Raw genomic sequence first — 25415 nt, 5'->3', positions numbered from 1 at the left:
TCGAGAATGAGTTTTGTGGGGCCACGATTAGTAAACAACAAATAAAAGAATTTAATAAGGGTAAATATAATAATGGTTTTGCCCTTGTTTATCTCATGAAAACAGAAAAAACAGGATTATATATAATAAGTAAGGAAATACAAAATGATTTAACTATGGGAAGATGGGGAGGTGTTTTGTGCCATAATATTATTCTAACATATATTTCTAATACATAAATGACAGCAAGAAGGCTTCAAGAAAATTATCATTTCTGTGTCCAAGCATACCTTCAAGAAAAGGGTATTCGGTATTTTAATAAATATGTTCTGCAACATAAGAATGAGGTATTTTCAATGAAAGATTGGCATTATGCTGATGTTGATAAACCGACAACTTTAGATTTAATTAGAATGTTAAATAATGAAAAAATTATAAAGTTAAGAAAAGGTAAGGCTCTTTTAGAAATTCAAAAGAAATTTTATTGGTTTCCTGTTGTAAAAAAAATTATTTTGGATACAGGAATAACAAGAAATCCTGATGAATATATGTATAATATTCTATGGGGTGTAAGCGATTCAAGGATAGTAAGGGATGAGGAAGGAGTTGAAGAAGAGAGGGAAGAGGAGGAAAAGGAGAAGAGGGAGGAGAGAGAGAAGGAGGAAAGAGAGAAGAGAGAGAGGGAGGAAAAAGAGAAGAGAGAGAAGGAGGAGAGGGAGAAGAAAGAGAAGGAGAGGGAGGAGAGGGAGAAGAAAGAGAAGGAGGAAAAAGAGAAGAGAGAGAAGGAGGAGAGGGAGGAAAGAGCGAGACAAAATAAATATCAAAATATGGAAACCAGTGAGATTAAAAAAAGATTAGAGGTATTACAGAAAATAACTCAACCCACCGAGGAGGAAAACAAAGAATTGATAAGTCTATTTACAATACTTTCGACAAGACTATTGACATCGAGAAGACATGTATTTTAATTCAAGTTTTTCCTTTTTTTTTTTTTTTCTTAAATAAATGGGGGAGAGAGTGAAGGCATTTCTAAGGATTATTTATGTTTTAAAAATTAAGATTCAAATGTGCATGTTGGAAACTAAAAAGGTTTTTGCACTCTGCAGGAATTTTTCTCATAAATAAATGAGTTATTGTCTCAAATGTAAAAAGAAAACTAATACTAAAAATATTTCATATATTAAAAGTAAAAATAACAGGGTTATACAAAAAGGTATATGTTTGGTGTGTGGTTCAAATAAAAATCAATTTATCTCCCAACACAAACTAGGAGGAGATATACAAAAGTTTTTATCAGGAAGTAAATTTACAACTACTGGAATACCAGGGGAATTACATCTTCCAGGGTATTCTTTCTGTGGCCCAGGCACAAACTTGGATAAAAGATTAGATGAGGCAGACAATCCTAAATCCTGGAGTAAGCCTATCAATAGAGTTGATGAAGTGTGCATGAGACACGATATTGATTATGGGAATACCACAACGTTGGAAGAAAAGCATGAAGCCGATAGAGAAATGTTGTATAATTTGTCTCTGATACAAAATCCAACCTTGAGAGAAAAAGTTGATCGGTTCATTGTGAAGAAGATGATCAGTGCTAAATTGAAACTTGGTCTTGGAAATTCAAAAAACTTATAGGCTCTAATGATGTTATTAAGACTGAAGAGCAATTAGCTGATGAATTACATAAACCAATATTCACAAAGTTTCAGAGAAGGAAAGTTTATTCCAAGGAAGTAGATTATATCTGGTCTGCTGATTTGATTGAACTCAATAATGATAAGGGGTACAAGTATGCTTTAACTGTTATTGATTTGAGGAGTAGATATGCGTGGGTTGTACCATTAAAAAACAAAACAGGTGATACTCTTATGTTAGCCTTCCAACAGATATTTAATAAAAGTAAGAGAAAACCTAAAAAATTGTGGTCTGATGAGGGTAGGGAGTTTTATAACAAGACATTTATGAATTTTCTAAAAAATAACAGTATTACATTATACAGTACCTTTAATGAAGGGAAGGCAGTTGTTGTTGAACATTTTAATCGTACCTTAAAAGAGAGACTATATAAAAAATTCACACAACTCGGTTCACAACAATGGTCATCTTTTATTCAGGATATTGTGGATAAGTATAATGACACGATTCACACGTCAACAAATATGAAGCCATCAGAAACATTTACAAAATTAAAATATGAAAAAGAGATTAATGTCAGAAAACCTAAGTTCAAAGTTGGTGATATCGTAAGAATATATAGGTGGAAATCTCATTTTGAAAAGGGTTTTACTAAACGATGGACGAAAGAACTTTTTAAAATTGTTGATGTAATAGATACGGTTCCTTGGACTTATAAGATATATGATTTGGAAGGGGAAGAGATTTTAGGTTCATTTTATTCACAGGAATTACAAAAGACAAAACTAAGCAGATAATACCCATGGGAGCAATGGGTTGTCCCTTCACTCCCTCCTACTACACACCTTTGTGGATACTAGAGGGCCAAGTCCGAGGTGTATAACAGTATATAATGTGTGTCAAGGGGTGGACGTTCTTAGATCTGTGAACCCCAAACGCAGAATCCTCAACTGAATAGTCAAGGCTTAACTTTTGTTTGTTTGTGTGTGTGTGTGTGTGTGTGTGTGTGTGTGTGTGTGTGTGTGTGTGTGTGTGTGTGTGTGTGTGTGTGTGTGTGTGTGTGTGTGTGTGTGCAATGGGAGCAATGGGTTGGCGCTTCACTCCCTCCTACTATACACCGTTGTGGACACTCGAGGGCCAAGTCCGAGGTGTATAACAGTATATAATGTGTGTGCAATGGGAGCAATGGGTTGGCGCTTCACTCCCTCCTACTATACATCGTTGTGGACACTCGAGGGCCAAGTCCGAGGTGTATAACAGTATATAATGTGTGTGCAATGGGAGCAATGGGTTGGCGCTTCACTCCCTCCTACTATACACCATTGTGGACACTCGAGGGCCAAGTCCGAGGTGTATAACAGTATATAATGTGTGTCAAGGGGTGGACGTTCTTAGATCTGTGAACCCCAAACACAGAATCCTCAACTGAAGTCAAGGCTTAACTTTGTTTGTTGGTGTGTGTGTGTGTGTGTGTGTGTGTGTGTGTGTGTGTGTGTGTGTGTGTGTGTGTGTGTGTGTGTGTGTGTGTGTGTGTGTGTGTCCCAACCCTCACATTCAAAATCTCAACCCCAACCCTCACATTCAAAATCTCAACCCCAACTCAATCCTCGCCCAACACAATGTCTTTTTCAAAATGAGATTTCCACCTATATATATATATATATATTTTTTACGTTTTTTTTTCTTCTTCCAATTCTGTCTTTTAAGGCTTTCAGGTTTGATGACGTAGAAAGGGGGAGTAAGCCTGCACTTTCTTCCCAGAACGAACAATGTATATTTTTTGTTTTTTTCTCTTCTTCCAATTCTGTCTTTTAAGGCTTTCAGGTTTGATGACGTAAAAAGGGGGAGTAAGCCTGCACTTTCTTCCCAGAACTTTCTTGATCTTGCTCCCATCAAGCACCATCCGACAAAGAACTACATCGATAGGTTTAGATCCCAAAGAGTGATAGCAACTCTAAAAGTCTCCAAAATATAAATAAATAAAATAATAATAAATAAATAAATAAATAAATAAATAAAAGCCCCCAAAAAAGTTTCAAGTGTCCAACATAAACCCAACTTTCCAAGTCTTCAAGGTATAACCACATTCCCGTTGAGTTTCCAAGATATGTATCACATTGTGAGTTATCAATCCAGAACCCACATTTCAAGTATTCAAAGTAAAACCAACTTACAAAGTCTCTTAAGGATAATTCATTTACTGATTTTTTCAAAATTTGTGAGTCTCCAAGGTAGGACCCATATTTAGAACCATCTTGGCAGAACCCTTTTCCTGAGTCTCCAAGGTAGTTATTTAAACCATCAAGGCAGAACTCATTTACTGATTTTTTTCAAAATTTGTGAGTCTCCAAGGTAGGCCCCATATTTAGAACCATCTTGGCAGAACCCTTTTCCTGAGTCTCCAAGGTAGTTATTTAAACCATCAAGGCAGAACTCATTTACTGATTTTTTCAAAATTTGTGAGTCTCCAAGGTAGGCCCCATATTTAGAACCATCTTGGCAGAACCCTTTTCCTGAGTCTCCAAGGTAGTTATTTAAACCATCAAGGCAGAACTCATTTACTGATTTTTTCAAAATTTGTGAGTCTCCAAGGTAAAACTTGTATTCTGGCTCATCAAGGTATAACTTGTTCAGTGGGTATTGTCTTGATAACTCACAATGAGTACTATTGCTGTAAAACTCTTTTTCAGGATTTTGCTGGTCTCCAAGGTATAACTCTTTGGTTGGGTCATCAAGGACGAACTCGTTCTGTGGGTCTTGGTCGCTCATAAGGTCTTCAACCAAGCCAACAATTTCCTCCCAAGTTGTAGCAAAAGCAGTATTTTCATTTCGTATTTCAGATACAATTTCCTGTGAGAGAAAATAATAATGTATTAATTAAGTTATTTAATTATTAAACGAGTCGATGTTTTAAAGGAACTAAAAATAGGAAAATAAAATTTTACCTCAATGGATAAGAGGTTTGAATCCAGTTCATCAACTTGAAGGTTTAGTTCCATACAAGTCAGAGAGTTCCAAGGAACCTCAAAGTCATCCCACTCAAGGTCTTGGTCGCTCATAAGGTCTTCAACCAAGCCAACAATTTCACCCCAAGTTGTGGCAAAATCGGTATTTTCATATTGCATTTCAGATACAATTTCCTGTGAGAGAAAATAATAATGTATTAATTAAGTTATTTAATTATTAAACGAATCGATGTTTAAAAGGAACTAAAAATAGGAAAATAAAAATCTTACCTCAACAGATAAGAGGTTTGAATCCAGTTCATCAACTTGAAGGTTTAGTTCCATACAAGTCTGAGAGTTCCAGGCAAGCACACAGCACACCATTGCCAGCAAAAACAAATGTTTAAAATGGAGCCTGGGCATGAGGCTTTTATAGGGAAAGACTGTTGGGTGTGGTTTCCTGTGGAAATTCCCTGGGCAAGCTCACGCAGGCCTTCTTTGGGCAATTTTTTCAAAACCATAACATGCTGGAATTTTCTTGTGATTTCTTTGTGAGTCAGAGATGAACTGGAAATGATGTAAGAGTAGGTGGGGCTTAGCAAAAGTAGGCGGGGCTTAGGAAAAGTGGGCGTGGCTTAGAAAAAAACACCCCATGAAAAGTGGGTGGGGCTTAGCAAAAGTGGGCGGGGCTTATAAAAATCCACAGAAAAGTGGGCGGGGCTTAGAGGAAAGTGGGCGGGGCTTATGAAAAGTGGGCGGGGCTTAAGAAAAATAACCTGTGGCTCAGGAGGTGGTCAGATGAGATCATTAAGAGAAGCTTATCATTTCGTAATGGCACAAAAGGTGTATCTTAAAAAATATAAAGATTCAAATGTTTTGTTTTTCAATATTTTAGATGGGGATTATTGTGCAAAGAAAATTAAACTATTGAAGGAATTTGAGAATGAACAAATGTTTATAGGTTCAATGAGTGAGCTAAACAATATGCATTGGTTATTTGATAAAGAGTGTCCCGAGGCTTAGACGTTTCAGATATTTCTTTAGAATCACCTTTAACAAATCTTTATCTTGTTGCATGGGTTATTTGAATAGAGAGCCCCTAGGTTAAAAGGGGAGACAAATAAATATACCTTGGGCTAAAAAGGGGATTTATTTTTTTAGGGGAAAAAAAAGAAAAATTTCATGGCTGAAAATCCCCCATTCATTTACATGGGGAAAAGTGAGCCAGAACCAGTATTCTTTCCCTACTGCCATCCATGTCTCACTGATTCCTACTGGGAGAGTTTCCTCTGGGTCAAAAGATAGCTTGTGTGGCTTTGGCTGCAGATTCCTTGACCATGCACCTAGTTTACAGCTGTGGGGGTTACATTTGAAGAGTTGGACAGCATGCAAGAAGATGCTCGAAGAAGACTTAATCCTCTTCGTTGCTGGTTCATGTTGAAAAAGTGGATGACAGCGATTGCTTGCTCGTTTGTCCTTTCCATTCTTGATGGAACTCACCTTCTTATGAAAGGTGGCATAATACCAGCAAGCCGGTAAAGATCATCCACCTCCATAGGTTTCAGGCAGCTAGAAATAACTCAACAGGCTGCATTGAGAACTGGATCTATGTCTTTTGGCATCCGAGGAGCATTCCCACATTGGACAGGCATATTCAGCTGCTGAATAGCACATGGCTATGGCAACCGTTCGTAAAGTCCTTGTGTCAGTTCCCCATTTAGAGTTGGCCAACTTCCTTAGGATGTTGTTTCTGGCTCCTCCCTTTGCCTTTGATGACATTGTCTTTGTAGTTGAGGGACAAAGTTTTCGGTTTCAATCTTTGTTCTTAAAGGGTAACCCCAATGCTCAGACCACATCAAAGCTAATCTATCCCCTGGTACCATCCAAAATAGATATGATGTCTCTTCTTTTTTTTTTTCCTGATTTCCAAATTATAAAGTGGGTAAATTTGCGATTAATTGTCAATCTTCTTCTTCTTCAGAATAGCCGTGACGTCGCGCCAGGAAGTTGACCGTCATATCTGTACTGTCTCTGGGTTACGTCGTGGTACGCTTTAACTCAAACGGTGAATAATTTTTGATTTTCCTCAAGAACTGCCGTGTGGTACCTTCATCAACTGGGCTACTATGAGAGAGCAGCTTGGATAAAACCTCTTCTTAGATCAGCCATCATTCAAAGGAGAAAGAAGTGGGCTGACGAGATGGGCACCAGACCCTTGGAGTTTTGACAAACTGTCATTTTTTTCAGATGAGTCCCAATTTGCTCAATTTTCTGACAGTTGGATGTGTATGGGTCTGGAGACTTCCCAGTCAAGAGTTCGCTTTGAACCGATTGCAGCCAACTGTCAAACACGGTGGTTTTTCAGTGATGGTGTGGGGAGCAATCTGGAGCGTTGGTCAGTCAGAGCTTGTGGAGTGTGTTGGTAACATCAACTCTATGATATACATTTCTATCCTTGAAGATGGACAAATCCCCGTCTTCTCCACTGGTCAGATGGTCAACAACAACACTCTGTCCATGGAAGATGGAGCTCCATGCCACACTGCAAAAAAGACCAAAGAATGGCAGGACAGAAATGGGATCAAGCGACTTCCATGGTCAAGTCAGTCTCCTGACATGAAACCCATTGAACACCTCTGGGCCATATTGGATCGAGCTGTGCGGAAAAAGTCCAGGAAACCAACATCACGGGCAGAATGGCTAAACCTTTTGCGTGAAGCCTGGGCAGCAATCCCACAAGAGAAAATTTCGGAACTCGTTAGTTCTATGTTTGAAAGAGCGAAAGCATTGAATTCTGCAAATGGCAAGTCTACCAAATATTAGTGTAAGTATTAAAATGGATCAAATGTTCTTCAAATGTTCAATAAATAAATTCTTTAAAAATCATGGTGTCTGTTTACTTCTGTCATGTCTCTGTATAATTTGAGGCAGAGCTCTTCCACCTTTGCTGTGTATCCTTGATCGAGTGCAGTCAATGGTAATGTGACTTGCCGGTGACAAATCGCTTACTTTCAGCCTTCAGCTCCAAGCCCACAAAAGAGCACTTTCCTCTCTCTCTACCTTCTCTACCATTACTAACATGGATGTTTCTCTGCAAAATTACCAGTTACCGTTCCTCCACCAATGATGTGTCCTCCTTCCACTCGCCTGGCTTCAGTCATCATTGCAGCGTTTTGCTGCACGCTTGCAAAACCAATAAATGTGCAATCTCTCTATCCTCACACCACAACCCTTGGGGATTGACTGCCTTTCTGCTTACCCAACTACCTACAACCTTCAGCAGTTCAAGACCTGCATTGATAAACTCTTCCTGATAAACTCTGCCTTCCTTTTCCTTCAGTTCCTTTTGTTGCATGACGCCATGCTAAATGGTTAAGAGCATCACCCTTCTGTAACTTGTGATTTTACAAAGTGTCTCTGAACAGATTAATCAATTCTTACTCTTTATCCCATCAACTAAAGATTTCTAGAAGCACATTGTTACACACATGCACCAATCCAGGAAATTAAATGCAACGTGCTTGTGTCAAATACTTTCTGATCATTAAATGCTGGCTTGGTGTTGGCTTAATGGTTAGGATGGTGGGCTTCGGATCCTAGGGTCCCGAGTTCAAATCCTGCTTGGCCGTTGAAATAATACCAGGTGGGAATGATTCTGCCTGTCCTCCTTCCGAGGTCGGCAAAATGGGTGCCAATGGGTGCCAGCTTGCTGGTATCCTGTGTCGGAGTGGTTATCCATCCAGGATTGTGCCCAATTGCCCAGGAGACTGCTTAGGCAGCACCAACGCTCTGCACAGAGTATGGTCCCAATGGATGGATGGATGGTCTAGGCTTGTGGATACTAAAGACAAATTTTATGATAAGATAACAGTTTGGGCAAAAAAAAAAAAACCTAGCATAAACTTTTTAATCATTCAAAACAATATTTCCATACGTTAAGGAAACCGACAAAATAAAGTCAATAAAGTTCTCATGTCAGGAACTACAAAGTTCAGTTACCACTTTTGTAGCACCCCATAAGTGAAGTAACTTATTTACTCTGATCCTCAAATGCACAGAAACATATTGGTGGCAAGGGCTATTCAACTAAAATTTATATTACGGAAACCTGGTGGATGTCGTGAGCTGAAAATATATGTGAAAGTGCATCGTACAAATTTTGTGGAATAATAATGAAGGTCCATGACCATGCCCTCTAAACAGAGCAATATAGCTTACTGAGCAGTATTCTGCACAATTTGGGAATGTCCTTATAACAGCAAAGATGCAGAAGTTCTGGAACTTTTGTCATCATTTAACAATGAAGTAGAATTGGGAAAGAAAACTGAAAAGGTTGAACACTCTTTCTGGTCCCCTCATGGGCTCGCCATCTTTGTGGCTATTCTTTTGAGCATCACAAACTTTGTGTCCAGTCGTTGGGTGGGTCCAGCGAACACCTCCTGGTAGAGGCCGGCACACAGTGTTCTGCTCTTCTGAAAGGCACGGTGATGTCTTTATCGTCGACCAGAATATGCTGGTAGAAGGGACAGCCAGCTTCACTTCGATTATGATGGATGATGCCCTCATCAATGCAATGTCCTTCTTGCCTCAAATGTATATAATCGCCACTTTTGAGACTGATGGCCGATCATATTTAAATGTCACTGAAACACTTGTGCACATCTTGGTGCAGTCTGTCACATTGTATATTTTCTACCACGTAGAGTTGAAACAAAGGGGAGGGGTAGAGGGAGGGGGATGGTAGGGAAAACCTCTCCATTCCTATTTGGATCATTTTTGGCATCTTAAATATTTTTCAGGATTTGGAGTCCTAACCCAAATATTAAAGACTGTAAAATTATGAAAGCTGTTATGTCTGCTTTGTTACTGGAATATTGCTTATTCACAGTGGCTGGAGATTTTTAATTACCTTGAAAAAAAATTTTTTTAAGCGAACAATTTTGCTTCAATCAATGTAATATTTGGCACAAAAATATAATGCCGTTACTTTTCACTCCGCATTCTACGGGGATCTTTTTTGAGAAATTGTCATCCTTTTGGGGTTTGTCCATGCTCTATCCTCCAAATGTTGAGCGTCAACCGAGGAAACAACACCTACCATTTTAAAAGTATTTCATGTGACTGTCAGAATAGGAATCGGATGAATTACCTCCCAGACTCAGAGTGGACGCTCTAACCGATGCCACGGAGTCCGCTCATGTCACTTCATTTTGTATGTAATGTTATTTTCACATTGGAGCCTCAGAAGGTGTATCTGCGAATTGGTGCCTCATTGGGTTAATCCTTTGTGAAATGATGATGCAAAAAGAGCTCTCAAATTATGGGTTTTTGGTGGGTGTGATAATTGTACACATTCAACCCTCTGCAACATACTTGTTCTTCTACTTGGGGGAAGTCACAATTACCCACATCTTGGGACACTGCATTCAGGGTTTTGATATGTGATTGGAATAATTGGCTGATGTTCACTTTTCCAATAATTAACAATTTTTCAACTACTCATCTGCATGCTTATAGTGCTGATGCACAAGATGATTTACTTTATTTTTATTCCTGTAGAACTTCGGTCCAAGGGCACTCAGCCTCCAGCATACCTTATCCAAGGCACTAAGTCTCTCAACTCCACGCTTCGTTCTTGGACAAGAAAGGAGGTCTGTGTACTCGCTGAGTCCTACTTTTCTTGCAAGCGGGTGACTCTGCATTTGTTGTGATAGTTTATTTTTACATACTATCTCCAGGTCTTGGCAGAGCATGAAGTGGACATCCCTGATGATCTAATTTACTCACAACTCACCAAAGATCTGGCTAAGGAGGTCCGCTTGGCCGAGGTATGTAATTTTCCTGAATGAGCACTTGTGCTTCATTCCATCATTCCTGCCTTCCATGCTTCCATATAAGTAGTTCATAAACTCATTGATGCGAATGATACACAAAGACTTGCACATACGCAAAGATAACTTATACATATGTAAATATGATACACAATGATGATTAACATAGAACATAGTCATTTTGCTCTTTTCTTGTTTTATTATTACTTTTTAAAATATATATTTATTTATTTTTACCTCCACCACCGAAGGTGGAAGGAGGTTATGTTTTTTTAAGTTTGTCTGTCTGTCAGTCTGTCTGTTTCTTTGTGAACAGGATATCTCAAAAAGTTATGGATGGATTTGGATGAAACATGGTGCATTGGTTGGGTGTGTGATGAGGACGGATCGATTCGATTTTGATGATGATCCGGATCCGATAATTTTTTAAGTGATTCTTCACCATTGAGAGAGGGGGCCAAAAACGATATACAGCACAATATCTCAAAAAGTTGTATTCGGGTTATGACAAGACTTGATGGATGAGTTGGGTAGGTGACCAAAACAAACCGATTAGAGTTTGGTTCAGGTCCAGATCCAGATCTGGCATGTCAGTGGGATGCAAAACGTAAACTGTTTAGCCTGGCGGAGGTATGCACTCTACCGAGTGTCGTTCTCGTTTCTTTTGTCTTTACTTGCATTGTAATTTGCTCTCCTTATTTGTCTTTATTTCCATCTCTGCCTCTGTTTCCTTTACTAATATAGTATATATTTTTAAATTATGGTTTCCTTTCTCACTATCAAGTTGTTTATCAGCTGTTGAAATGTAGTTGTGAGCTATCAACTATTTTTGTTTTTCCTTGCTTTTGAGGACAATAAGCCAAAAATTTTGTTTGAGACCAGTGTTGATGCAATGTTTTACAAACACAAGTGGGCATTGCTGACTGTTGCTCTTGGGTGGTGGTCCTTGGTCAAGCCATCTGTTGATGTATTGTCATTCTTTCCTGTCATTTTTTTATACGCCCGATATATATATCGGGGCGTATTATGTGATACCCGCCGTCTGTCCGTCCGTTCGTCCGTTCCTGTCCGCACTCTAACTCCCAAAGTTTTCAACTTTCACGTTTCATATTTGGTACATAGGTACAGACTGTGGAGACGGTGTGTCGCGACATACGGTTGTCATCTAAAGTGGTTGCCATGGCAACAGGATGCTGTTTTTCATGTAGTAGCACAATTATTTATATGGGCTGTTTCACAATGAGGGTACCAAGTTTGTCTCACAACCACTAAAAATTCAAACTCAATATTTTTATATTTTTATTTCTCCAAATCCAACATTGTTAATTACAACACTTGAATCCAAACTTTTGGAGCATCTGAACGAATATATCTTATTAAAAATAATACCCCAAGGATGTTAGGAGAGTATTTTTTAAACTACAACAGTCATTAATACAATTCAACTTTAACCACAAAATAACAACACTATCAAACTTCAGTGGTTTCTATATGCTCCACAAGTATTATTCCATTACTGGAATTATGATTCAGTCTACAAATGAAGTATATTTGTAGAAATATCAATAAAAGACTGAACCAAGTTTCAAATATCCAGAAAAAAGATATTTTTTAATTACCACTGTCACTAATAGCACTGCATATGATGGAATTTAGCACAAAATTTTAAAACTACATGTACTTTTCTACATATTCTGAAAAAATTACTAATTTATCTCTGAAAATAAGTTTACCACCACAATGAAAAATATGAAGAAAATCACATATTTCTTCCAGAGAGGACATTTTTGACATGGACATTCAATTAGTGTTGTAACAAGATAAATTACATAAATGTAAATGCCTTTTACTGATAATGGATATTCATGACCATGTCAACCTTACAAAACATCAAAATTTATAGCCAGCAAGTAGTTTCCTTATAACTCGTGGCAGTTTAGGTGTTTCCGGAGAGGACACATTTTTGACGGACACATGTAAGGCAATCAGTGCAGGCCATGAAAATAGAAGGTTATTGGTTACACTCAAACTTTGTAGCATAATATCAGTGCAGGTATATACACACTTGGTAAAACACACAATAAACTTTTAAAAAGACCCTTTATTTATATAAAAAAATTATTCTACAATATGCATTTCTGGAGAGGACATTTTTTGACGGACGAACGGTGGGACATATTTATTGAGGGTGAAATAAATATTCATTGTCTGAAATGAATAATATGTTGTGGACAAAGTACAGAAGAGGTATTAAATTGATGCAACAACAAATAAAAGTCCCAATTTCTGCTTGTATTTGTTTATACACTGTGAATGCAGTGTGTACCTGGAGAAAATGAGACAGCTATTTGTCAAAAAAATGGCAATTTTTTTGCCATTCTGCCAAAAATTGACATTTTTGTCAAATAAAAAGTGGTCCAACTTGTGCCATCACTAGTACCAACTACTGGCACTAATGACAGAGATACTACAGCCTCTCATTTAGCTATTTAGCATGCAAGGGTACAAAATACCAGAAATGACCATGACTGTGAAACAGCCCATATACCTTCTTGTTCGGGCGTATATTGTGCTCACTTTCACTCTTGTTGTATTTGTGGCACTCAGTGTTGTTTGTTCTTGTTATGTTTATTGTTTTCTCTGGGATTTTCTCTGGCATGTAAAACCTGCTGTACACAGCATGACTGATTAGACTTGGCATGCAGCTTATTCACCGTGGTTAAATTTGAGATTGAAATAAAATGTGTAACCTTGAATCCACAGTCAGTGTATAAAGGTGTACTTTAAAGGTCCACAGAATCAGAAAATCATGTTTGGTTTCATGAGTAAATATGGCTTCACTTAACACTTAATTGTTGCTCTTTTCTTGAATAAATATCTTGAAAGGAAGATTTTAATGGTATGTGGTGCCCTTTTATGCTTGGTTGGCCCTGCCCCCCTCCCCCAAAAAACGCTCATTGGCCCCTCCCTTCCCATGATGTCATCTCAACCTCTGGTTCATACATCTAGGGTCTGTCAGCACCTTCTACATCATGATTTTGACTGTTGTCGTAATTTGGGGATTCTTGATCAGAAAATTATTCGTCAAATTCACTTTCTGATGAGTCTGAAGCAAGTTGTGTGGCCATTATCCATTGCTTGCTGACGATCTTTCCCTCGATGACGTCATGGCAGTTCATGTGGAATTTTTTGGGGCAGCACCTGATGGGTTTGCTTTTTTTAAACTAACACCTCCAAAAATGTATTAGCGTTAAAAACCATGTTCAGTTTGTTGTTTATTACTTAAAAATCAATATAATCACATCAAAAAAAAATTTCTGATTCTGTGTACCTTTAAATTTATTGAATGTAATGAGGGTAGTTGACTTGATTGCAACACCATAATTAAAGGCCCAACACCATACTCTCCTCCAATCCAAACTCGTCAGTTACCATCCTTTAATACGAGGTAGAGATTGGTCAAGCCCATCTCTGGAGCATGCCCACCTCCTTTGCTACTGGCCTGAGTGAGATCCACATGCTCAGATTCTCAAATCCTTCTCCACTGAGCTGACACCACTCATTTTATCCTCGGTTCAACAGACAGTCGAATAGCTTTTTCCGTTTTTGTTCCTTCGTACTATTTAACACCATTAAAGTCTGCTTATCACGAATCAAGTCTTATCTGACGGCCTTGTTTGCATTACTGCTCTCCATTGTTTTCTGAGGGGATTAAAAACGTAGTCTCCACATCACGTCTCACGAGATTTGTACCACGAGTGAACAAGTTGCACACATTTATCAAATGGTTTCAAGTAGTTCTGTGCTTCTGGTAATTTCCTACATCAGTGCACCAGAAAGGAGAAAAAAACATACTGAAACAACTCTTGCAAATGCACAATTTTAATTTTGAGGTTTGGTTTGAAATAAAATGATTGAACTGTATTTAAGTTGGTCGTCTGTTGCAGAAAGATCTGCTTTAATTTTACTGCTTCTTTTAACAGGAAATTGAATCGTAATGCAATGCTTAAAACCGAGCAGTAAAATCGACACTTGACTACTTCATTGATAGTGTGACACTGCTGCTCATATTATCGGTGTCATGGGCACATGATTCCACTGGTTTCATATTTAAAAAGTTAATGAGTCAACATAAGACACCTACTTCACATTCCAATCAAAACAGTATGATTCTGACTTTTCTCACATTTCATCTCTTGCCCTGATGTCATGCCGTTATGACAGGCACATGGATAAACCCCACATTGTGCAACGATTTGAGGAAACGCACTCACGAAGGTTCCGGCCAGAACCTCAATTTTCATCTGATTGACTTGAAATTTGAAGATTTGCATATCAAGTCACTAAATTCAACCACCAACTATTTTTAAGGTCAACATAAGCCAAAAGGTCAAATTTCTGAAATCCTCAATTTTCATCTGGTTGATTTGAAATTAAGCCTGAGGTTGGCTGAGATTGGTGGTGGCTTGGGATCCTAGGGTCCTGAGTTTGAGCCCCGTTTTTCCGCTGAATTAACACCAGGGGGTTGACTCAGCCTGCCATCCTGAAGTCGGCGAAATGAGCGCCAGAGTACTGGTAATAGGGCTACTGCACCAGCGGCATCGCCGCGCCCCGAACCAATGATGCAACCAGCAGCCAAAAAGGCTGGACATGATCAGAACTTGAAAGTTGAGCAGGATTTGCATATCACGTCACTAACTTCAACCACCAACTATTTTTGAGGTCGGCCAACATCGGCCAAAAGGTCAACATCGGCCAAATGTCTGAAATTGTCAATTTTCATCCTGTTGACTTGAAATTTGAAGACGATTTGTACATTTGGTCATTCAATTCAACCACCAATTCTTTTTGAGGTCAACATAGGCCCCATTTCTGAAATCCTAAATTTTCATCTGATTGATTTGAAATTTGAACTGTATTTTCATTAAAATGACCATCATGTATCACGTCGTCTGGCAGCCATATTGGATGAAAGAAAAAATATAAAATAAAATCTTCTTCTTTCGGCTGGTCCCGTTCGGGGTCGCCACAGCAGATCATCCGTATGATCCGCATAGTGATTTGGCACATGTTTTACGCCGGATGCCCTTCCTGACGCAACCCTGGTCACCTCTTACAGCACAGGGATATGGTACACCTATTTTAACTGGGGTATACACCGGCCCAGTACACTGGTACTCATTTCGCCGACTTCGGAAGGATGACAGGCTGAGTCAACCCCTGGTGTATTAATTCAGTGGCCCAACGGGGATTGAACTCAGGACCTTTTGGATCCCAAGCCGCTGCCCTAACCACTGCGCCAACACCAGGCTTATAAAAAATATAAAATAAAATAAAACCTTAAAAACAACAAAAAAGTTGGCTCACACCAAGTCCTCCTCAAGACTGCATTGGGTATGTATTCTATGAATACCATCTAGTTTTTTAAGTTCCTGATTAAAAAATTTAAAGGTGAAAATCTAGATGTTTTTGCAATGTTGTAAACTGTTTTGTTATTATTGCAGAACCCAATTGCAGCAATGGGCAAGTCAGTTGCAGGTGTAGCTTCTGCCTTCAGCATCAAGCCTTGGGACCCAGAGCCTCTACTCCTGGAGCCTGGGCTGCGTTCAGTGCGAGTCGTCCCATGTGGAGGGACCCTTTCAGACACCGAAGCAGAACCAGGAGAGATAATCATTGGAGAGAGCCGCCGCACAGTGCACACACGTGCTATGGTAGTTTCACCGCGTTCTGCCAGGCCACACCGAGGACGGAAGGGAAAGGCTCGAGGAGGACATGCTCGTGGAGATGGGGTAATGGCAGCAGAGGTACACAAATGTTGGGATTGTTTAGATACCTTGTGTTTCTGTTATAACTTTTATTTGCTTCACAAAAAGAATATTGCATCCAGTGTGAAATAATTATGGAAATGGTGAGGAAACAGATGGTTTTAATTAAAGCCAAATTGTAGAGGAAATCAGAATCCTCCCACCCCCCCCCCCCTCACACACACACCCTTTTCATATTAAAAATGAACTGCACCAGAGTTAACTTGCACATTGATAGTTTACAGTGTGATTTGTGTTGTCATACACCCAATCAAGGTGTCCTACCATTTGTAAGCCTCGAGAAGTAGAGACAGTTATACTGAATCCACCGGTATTGCGAATACAGTAATAGTTCCCAGGACTGAAATATGTGATGACAAACATGTAAAAATCAAAGTTTTGTTAGAGAAGGACATTCCATGTTTAAAAAATATATAAAACTAGCAGGAATACTTGACGTTGCCTGGAAGGTACCCAACATTGCCCTGTGTGGTTCTATTCCTATTGGCATTTTGAAGAAATGAATTAATTTTTTAATATTTTTATGGGTGCCTAAAACACTTCCATACACCCAGTAAAGGCCCGGTCACACCTTGACGTTTTAGCCAGCGATGGCAACGTATTAAAATGTATGTAAAACGCTGGCTTACGTTGAACTTTTGATTTTTTTTTTTAAAGATTCGGACGTATTCATAGCGACTTGGTCTTATGTATAACGCATTGGTAACGGACACAGAACGTTTCGTTGTGTTATAGATAACTTATACCAACAAATGCTGAACCTGTTGTCAGCCTACACAACCGATGCCCAACGATAGTCTAACTTAGGCATAGCGCGTTGCATGCATCGCCGACGATGTCGTGACGTAGCCTATTAAAAGGCTGACACACAACGATTCGAATCATAACTGCCGTAGAAATGGAAGGGTCAACATCGCGGTCACACCTTGGCGATCTTGCCAGCGTATGCCGACCTAAGAAAAATGTGTCTAAAACGTTGGGGCACGTCAAATACGGTATGAGTAAGTTTGGTATACGTGAGTACAACGCTAAAGTACGCTATCATACGTCGTAGTAAGTAGAGTACGTCAATAAATTTTAAACATGTTCAAAATTTTACGACGTACTCGGCATATGACACACGTTCGCATGCGATGAGGATAAGTTGTACACACGATATGCGGACGCTTACACACGTCCACAAAGGCTACTTATAAGCTACTCATAAGTCGAAACACGTCGCGGTAATGTCTTTTTTACGCGAAACTTATTTCTAACTTATGTTTGACGTGCTTTGAACCAATTCTTTACGTAGTCCCAACACACATCGACGTATGTAGACGTATTCCAATGACGTCTTCCGGTCGACAAAAAAAATAAATGAACGTGTTTCTAGCTTACAACTGCCATATAAAGACGTGTTCCCAGCGGTTTTGGGAATTGGTATATAAAAATGGTGTTCATAAAAGGGGAACCCAACAGTGTTTTCGAGTCCTTTTTGAGTCGATGTCCATGTCAGCAGTATCAGTATCAGTATTAGTATTAGTATTAGTATTAGTATTAGTAGTAGTTTGTTCATGTTGGCAGTAGTAGGTGAGTGTGAGGGGAGGGTGTGGGTTATGATGGATCGTCCTTGCGTTTAACGATTTAACGATTTAAATGATAAACTCAACGATTTAAATGGCTGCATCTCCAATATTAAAAGTAGACAATTGCGCTCAACAATTGGATTTTTTTTACACTCAACGACTTTTAAACGGTACCACTCAGCTATTTTCATTGTTTACAATGAACGATTTAAATTGCTGTCACTCGCCTTTGTTTTTTGACGTTGGGGTTTTTAAATTTGAAGCGTTTCTTCTGAACGTGTTAAAACGCTCAAACTCGACTATTTTAGATAGACGCTGCCGATGGACAATTGGAATCATAGCCAAGCTAGACATCGAAGTGTGAACATCCTCGTCATGCCGAAGAAAAGTTTGAAGAATGCTGCAAATAAGTGTCCTGGCCGTGGCCGTGGACGCTGACGCAAGGACGATCCATTATACCGACGTCTTTCAGCCTATGAGTAACTTAAAAGTAACGTCTGTCGATGTGTGGCAACGATCGCGTAACGTGCCAACAACACGTTAATCATAGGTTAGAAATAAGTTTCGGGTACGCTAAACATTACCTCGGTGTGTCTCAACTTATGATTAACTTACAAGTAGCATGTGTTGACGTCTGTCAACGATCGCAGACCGTGCATACAACTTGTGGCCAGCGTAGCGGAACGTGTGAGTCATACGCCGGCATACGTCGTGAAATTTCAAGCATGAAAAAATTTGAGGACAACCGAAAAGTACAACGTTTAAAGCCAGCGTACAACGACGTATGGCAGTGTTTTTCAGCGTGCTCTCAATGTTATCAAAACTTACCCATAACGTATTCAACGTGTGCCAGCGTTTTAGAAAAAAAATTCAAAAATCGGCATACGTTGGCTAAAACGTCAAGGTGTGACCGGGCCTTAAGGAACGGGGTCGGTAATCATGTAGTATTATCTTTTACATAGCTACAAAGGGTTGGGCACGATTGAGCGATTTATATAAAATAAAATAAAAAAAACATTCAAAGAAAACAAACATTTTTTTTAAAAATATTTTTTTGCCACACTCATTGATGAACCTCTGAAAGCTTTATAAAGATCCATTCAGCCATCTCTGAGAAAATGGAAACAGACAGACAAACGGCTCTCTTGTAGTATAGATTGTGCTGCAACTCCATGACTTGTTTGATTGAGTCAGAAGTGGCTTTTATAAACTGGCACTGTTGATAAATAGAAGGAGTGGAGGTAGAAAGTCACAACTCTCATAAAGTGAAATTAAGTGTCTCAAGGTGTTCTCTCCAGTTGCATTGATGGTCAAGTACTGATTTGCTAATAACCTTACCTAAATGCAAACTTAAGACTGGTTAGCTGCTTAAACTGCTGAGAACCACTAACGAAATTAAAGTATTGCATTGGGTGTCTGATTACAAATGGGGAGGTGGAGCAAAGCTGGCATGTGCCCTTTGCAGATTTTTTTTTTTTTTTTGTATACCTTGTCGAGGCTCGTATGAGAGCTAACACACAACTCGCAGCAAGGGGGCATGAGACAAGAGGGGCGGGAGTGGAAGGGACAAAACAGTGGGGAACAGACACATTAGGTGAACTGTGGAAGGGAGAGGGATGGGGATGGGACAGGGAACATGGCGAAGAGAAGATGGACATTACAGGGACTTTCAGGAATGAAAGCAGGGGAATTGAAGGAAGTGGGCTTGGGTAGATTATCGGGGGTAGAAAAGATCGAGGATTTGGATGGGGGAAGATAAGAGGTGTTGGTGAACAGCTGTTTTGAAAGCCTGGAGGGAAGAATGGGAAAGAATAGAGTGAGGAAGTTTATTCCAAAGGCGGGAAAAAAGAGGAATGAAAGAGTGAAGATGAGCAGTGATTCGTGATTTTGGTAGTTTTACCAGAAGGGGGTTGTTGGCGGACCTAGAGTGCCCTGTGGAAATGTGGTGGGGACAAAACTCAGAGAGAGCAGGGGGGGCAAGGCTGGAGAGGAGTCGGTAGAAGACAGAAAGACCACCGACCAACCTGCGGTGATTGAGTGAGAGGCCCAAAGACTCAGCTTCATCGCGGGAGATGCCGATGATCCTAAATGCCCTGGTTTCGACGGCGTGAAGCCGAGAAAGGTGGGAGGCAGGGGCACCAGCCCAGAGGGGAGAGCAGTACTCCATCAGGCTACGGACAAAAATCGATATTTGAATTTTTTGGCAGCAATAAATGGCACTGTTTGAAGGCAGAGATGAAAACTTCTCAGTCATTGTACAATATCTTTGGTGAATAGTGATACAGCATCAGTACAAGTTTGGGGTTGCATCTCGGTGATCATTGTTTGTGAGTGATTTGCACAATTGATGGTACTCTGTTAGGCATACAGCTTTTGATCCATCATTCCATCCTCTCTGGAACATGACTGATCCTCAAATAGGGATTAATCTTTCAGCAACACATTGATCCCAAGCATACATCACATGTGTTTAAATTGTATATTGATCGGAAAGAGTCCTGAAAATGGCACTTGTGATTTCACTTGCGAAAATAGCACTTGTCCTGAATAGTTATGTTTAGATATGAGAATTATTGAAGCTATATATTCTTACTAGTGGATTGTGCTTTCATTCTGCAAGTAGATAAATAAATCGATGAAATGAAGTGAGCAGTATGAGCTCTTCATTTATGTGAAGTCCAAGCAACACCCTTCTCCCAGTGGAGGGAGCGAGACTCCACCGGCCGATTTTTGTTTCCAGATGTTTTCATTTATGGATAGTTTTGTGATTTTTATTTATTTATTTCTTCTGGAATCATGGCTTCGAGTTTCGTCATTATGCAAAATTTCAACTCTGTAGCCCATCTAGAAAGTACTAAGCATTTATATCAGTGAGTCAGGTCAGGTATGGGAACATGTGTCGCTGCATCCACTTTCTGTCAGCACTCCAGGGTCCTCCGTCTGGCCATCCCCTAGGGCCTAGGCAGATGCTTGGACCATCCCCATCTCCTTGAGATGCTGATCAACCTGCTGCAACCATGAGAAACGTGGTTGGCCCATTGGCCTTCTCCACTCGTGAGGGTCCCTCGCTGAGGGAATCTGGTGAGCAGGATCAGCGTCAGAAAAATGAGCCACATGTCCTTTCAGCCGCAGCTGACGCTCACGGATTATGCAGGTAACAAATCTCATTTGAGTCTCTCAGCAACCGCTCGTTGGACATAAAGTCAGACCAGCGATAGCCAAGGATTCTTTGAAGAGACCTGGTACCAAAAGAATTGAGTCTCTGTATCAGATCCCTGGTCAGAGTCCAAGTCTCGCATCCATAGAGCAAGACTGGAAGCACCAAGGACCTGCAGTCGGACTTTCGTCCTCCCGCACAGGTACCGACAGCACCACACCTCATGATCCAGTGAATCCATGACTCCCCAGGCCTGACTCAGATGTCTATTGACCTCTGGCTCACAGCCAGCAGAGACATGAATATCACTGCCAAGGTAAGTGACTCTCTCCGTGACTTCAACATCCTCACCACAAACGGGTACCGACAAGACAGTAGCATCCAAGATGTCATTGAAAGCCTGAATCTTAGTTTTGGCCCAGGATCAGTGAGTGAGTGATTAGAAAGAGCTTTATACATTTCATACAGAAACTGAGAAGGCACACCTGCAGCAAAGCGACTTGGTAATAGAAGACATTTGAAGCAATATTACACAATCTTGCAATAACAATTTTAAATGGATTTATACCCTATGAAAAAGGTAGAATTCACATTCAAAATGGTTGTGTATTATACAGCTCATTCACTTTACTTATGTACATCTTTTTTCTGTTACAATCTGTTGTAGCAAGACACATTTGCAATCAAGTTGTAAGAACTCTTTTGTTACAGCTTGTCTTTGCCATGATTACCTATAATAACTGGTACGTGTGTAGTATTTAAACAAGTGGTCTCGATTGTTCTTTGGACATACTTAATGGGATATAATGTGTTGATACCAAATAATATTCATTTTGTTGCATTCTGTATGTCACAATGGTGTTCTTGCATTTTGTATAAAATGTACTGTGACACTTGTATCACAGAAAAATGCACCTCATTCACCCACAAAAGCAAAGCAGATCAAAGGAGTGGCAGATCAAGGAATAGCGATTGTGGATGATGATCGTCTTCGGCTGGTCGTCTCCAATGGAAAGATCATCGGGTATGTGCCTTGTTTCTGAATGGATAACAGTTGTGTATTATACCAAATACCTTATCATTGTGTAACTGCTGACCAACTTTGTCTTTCGATACCCCGTTACCTTCCTCATTGTTCCGGCAGAGGTGTGGAACCTGTGACTGGCCCTGCAGTGCAAGCAGAAGTTCTGCCCTTAGCAGGGGGGTCACTTGGCCTGCCGCTTTCTGCCCATGATGCCTACGATTATGACTCTGACGATGGCCGGATGCTTATCGACGAGGGACCAGCACGGCGCCGGCGTGGGGATGGATTAGGTTGGGGACAGCCAGGTATTCAGTGCAAGTCCTATTTTTGTATTTATCAGGTTGATATTTTGTGCACTTCAATTTGCTTTCGTATGTTTGCCCTGCTTTGCCCGCAGACGGGACTACTTGTATCCCTGCAGGCCGTATTGGGCGATTCGATGGGCATCGGGAACTTTCACTTTCTGTGGATGATGTCAAGGTTGAGGTGATGTATTTTGCTGGTGTAAAAAGAAGTTGCACTCGACATCAGAAATTGTACATTTATTGCAAAGAATTCAAAATTTTCGACCAAACGGACATTGTTCTACAGTAGAGTCTTGTGATAATGAACAGATACATTGGTATCAAATTTGTGAGACTTGGATTCCCCGTCCCCCAAAAAGGATTCGTTAGGTGTTTAATGTACACAAGTCTGATGATTATATTGCCATACATCAAAAAAAAACCTTTAAAGTTCTCCACTCAACTTTATAATTTTCAACTTGCAGTTCCTGTTTGGCCATAACAGTACTTCACAAAACTATACATCGTTTATTTTTGATTCCTCCACAATTGCTCATTGGATTTTTGATTATTATTATTATTTTTTTTATGAAAAAAAAAGACATTTACTGTTCATTATAGCGAGATTAAAATTCATTCACCCAATGAATCTTAAACTCCTTAGACTTTCGGCTCTCCCACCCTGGGCTCCCTGGAGAAAAATCGGGCTGCTTGCGTTCAAAGGGTTAAATAGGACTGTCCACCATAAGTGCCATTCATTATAATGAAACCTACCAGTGCTCTTTTATAGTAGTGGATTAAATTGACAGGACGTTAATGGAGTTGTGCTAACCGCCTCAGGAAGCAGAGGGAAGCTGACATCTCCAGCATTAACTTTTCGTCGGACCAAAAGAGCATCTGAGAAATGCTCTTTTGGTCTGATGAGTTATTTTCCAAAATGTCAGCTTTTCCTGGCTTCCCATGCAGTTGGCATACTTTGATCAGTCTTCATTATTTCGTCCATTGTTCCACCTGTCCTCTGATGCAGTTCTACACTGGCCTTCACCAGTAAGACTAGATCTTCATTCTTTATAATAGGCTACTGCATTTCAAAACTCGTTTACTGGTAGATCCCAGTTTATCGGCATGCACATCTCATCTGCCAACCTGTTGTAGGCTGGTGATTACTCTGGTGTTGAAGACTGTGAGGAGCCAAGCTTGGAACCGGGCTCAGAGTCGATTACACCACGTGGTATTGGCGGCTCCATCCTTGACCTCCTTAAAGCCAGTCGCGAGGTTGGCAGTGAAGGGTAAGGAAGATCCCTTGCTTGCAGGAAAATATTCCCGCTTCCTCCAAATACTGATTAGTATGTGGTCCATTTGGTTTCAAGGTACAGGTTTTGTTGAAGTACATGTTCAACCTTGCATCACAACTGTTGTGCTGTCCATGAACTTTTGTACATGTGTTTGCTTTTGTTTGTGTCTCTCTCCAGTGAACCACCATCCTCTCCAAGTACCCAAGAAGCTATTCAGGGCATGTTGTCAATGGCTGGCCTGCAGGCCAGCTCAGCTGCCCGTCTCACATGGGGATTAGCAGGTGTCGGTTCGGTGGTACGGGAAGCCAAGCAGGCAAAAAAACGCCGTAAAGGTGTTCATGCACCAGGCCTACCTACTGAAGAGGAAGAATCAGAAGAGGATGATCTTGAACCATGTTTTAAAGATTCAGATTATGGTATTTTGCATTGAAATATTCTTCACACTTTCTTGTTTTCCTCTCCTTGTAATTTATATTTCTGCATTAATCTTTATTTTTTTCTTCCCCCCCCCCCCCCACACTTTTTTGTCCTTTTCTTTTTCACTTAATTTTTCTTTCCAAATTATCCAGCAACACTCCATGGCCAAAAGTATGCGGATACTCCTAATTTGTGGATTTGGCTATTTCAGCCACACCCATTCTGACAGGTATATAAAATCAAGCACACAGCCATGCAATCTCCATAGACAAACATTGGCAGGAGAATGGGCTGTACTGAAGAGCTCAGTGACTCTCAACGTGGCTCCGTCATAAGATGCCACCTATCCAACAAGTCAGTTCATTAAATTTCTGCCCTGCTAGAGCTTTCTCCGGTCAACCGTAAGCGCTGTTTTGTGACGTGTTAACGACTATGAGCAACGACAGCTCAGCCGCGAAGTGGTAGGCCATACAAGCTGACAGAATGGGACCACCGAATGCTGAAGCGTATCGCGTGGAAAAATCGTCTGTTGTCAGTTGCAACACTCACTACCGGGTTCAAAAGTGCCTCTGGAAGCAACGTCAGCACAAACACCGTTCGTTGAGAGCTTCATGAAATGTGTTTCCATGTCCGAGCAGTCGCACACAAGCCTAAGATCACCATGCGCAGTGCCAAGCATCGGCTGGAGTGGTGTAAAGCTCACTGTCATTTGACTCTAGAGCAGTGTAAATGTGTTCTGTGGAGTGATGAATCACACTTCACCATCTGGCAGTCCGACAGACGAATCTGGGTTTGGTGCATGTCAGCAGAACGCTACCTGCCCGAATGCATAGTGCCAACTGTAAAGTTTGGTGGAGGAGGAATAATGGTCTGGGGCTGTTTCTAACGGTTCAGGCTCGGCCCCTGAGTTCTAGTGAAGGGAAATCTTAACGCTTCAGCATATAATGACATTTATTTTTTTTTTTTTTTGTATACCTTGGTCGAGGCTCGTATGAGAGCAAACACACAACTCACAGCAAGGAGGCATGAGACAAGAGGGGCGGGAGTGGAAGGGACAAAACAGTGGGGAACAGACACATTAGGTGAACTGTGGAAGGGAGAGGGATGGGGATGGGACGGGGAACATGGCGAAGAGAAGATGGACATTTCAGGGACTTTCAGGAAGGAAAGCAGGAGAAATGAAGGAAGTGGGCTTGGGTGGATTATCGGGGGTAGAAAAGATCGAGGATTTGGATGGGGGAAGATAAGAGGTGGTGGTGAACAGCAGTTTTGAAAGCCTGGAGGGAAGAATGGGAAAGAATAGAGTGAGGAAGTTTATTCCAAAGGCGGGAAAAAAGAGGAATGAAAGAGTGAAGATGAGCAGTGATTCGTGATTTTGGTAGTTTTACCAGAAGGGGGTTGTTGGCGGACCTTGAGCGCCCTGTGGAAATGTGGTGGGGACAAATCGCAGAG

The 25415-nt window shown here is 40.4% G+C and overlaps 1 protein-coding gene across 12 annotated transcripts in view; it reads left to right on the top strand.

Annotated features, from left to right (window-relative positions):
* LOC147018471 (lysine-specific demethylase 7B-like) overlaps positions 1–25415 on the top strand; it is a 155085-nt gene that overhangs the window by 69581 nt on the left and 60089 nt on the right. For 9 of the 12 annotated variants that reach the window (XR_015062405.1, XR_015062406.1, XR_015062407.1 and 6 more), the window contains exons 10-17: positions 10122–10213; positions 10301–10390; positions 15898–16197; positions 21849–21967; positions 22088–22272; positions 22365–22453; positions 23407–23540; positions 23724–23962. Coding sequence is in view for 9 of the 12 variants with exons in the window: in XM_085898114.1 (XP_085754240.1) it covers positions 10122–10213; positions 10301–10390; positions 15898–16197; positions 21849–21967; positions 22088–22272; positions 22365–22453; positions 23407–23540; positions 23724–23962 (1248 nt within the window). In the remaining 3 variants the exon portion in view is untranslated. Of the gene's footprint in view, positions 1–10121; positions 10214–10300; positions 10391–15897; positions 16198–21848; positions 21968–22087; positions 22273–22364; positions 22454–23406; positions 23541–23723; positions 23963–24115; positions 24945–25415 lie in introns of those variants that run through there. The other 3 variants (XM_085898120.1, XM_085898113.1, XM_085898115.1) reach the window with 3 other exon arrangements.

Source organism: Eptatretus burgeri, chromosome 10 (genome assembly GCF_056783735.1).
Source record: "Eptatretus burgeri isolate ZD-2024b chromosome 10, Ebu_testis_v1, whole genome shotgun sequence".
In the NCBI taxonomy this organism is placed as follows: domain Eukaryota; kingdom Metazoa; phylum Chordata; class Myxini; order Myxiniformes; family Myxinidae; genus Eptatretus; species Eptatretus burgeri.
The sequence above is the reverse complement of the archived record's forward strand: the minus strand, read 5'-3'. Positions and strand labels throughout refer to the sequence as shown.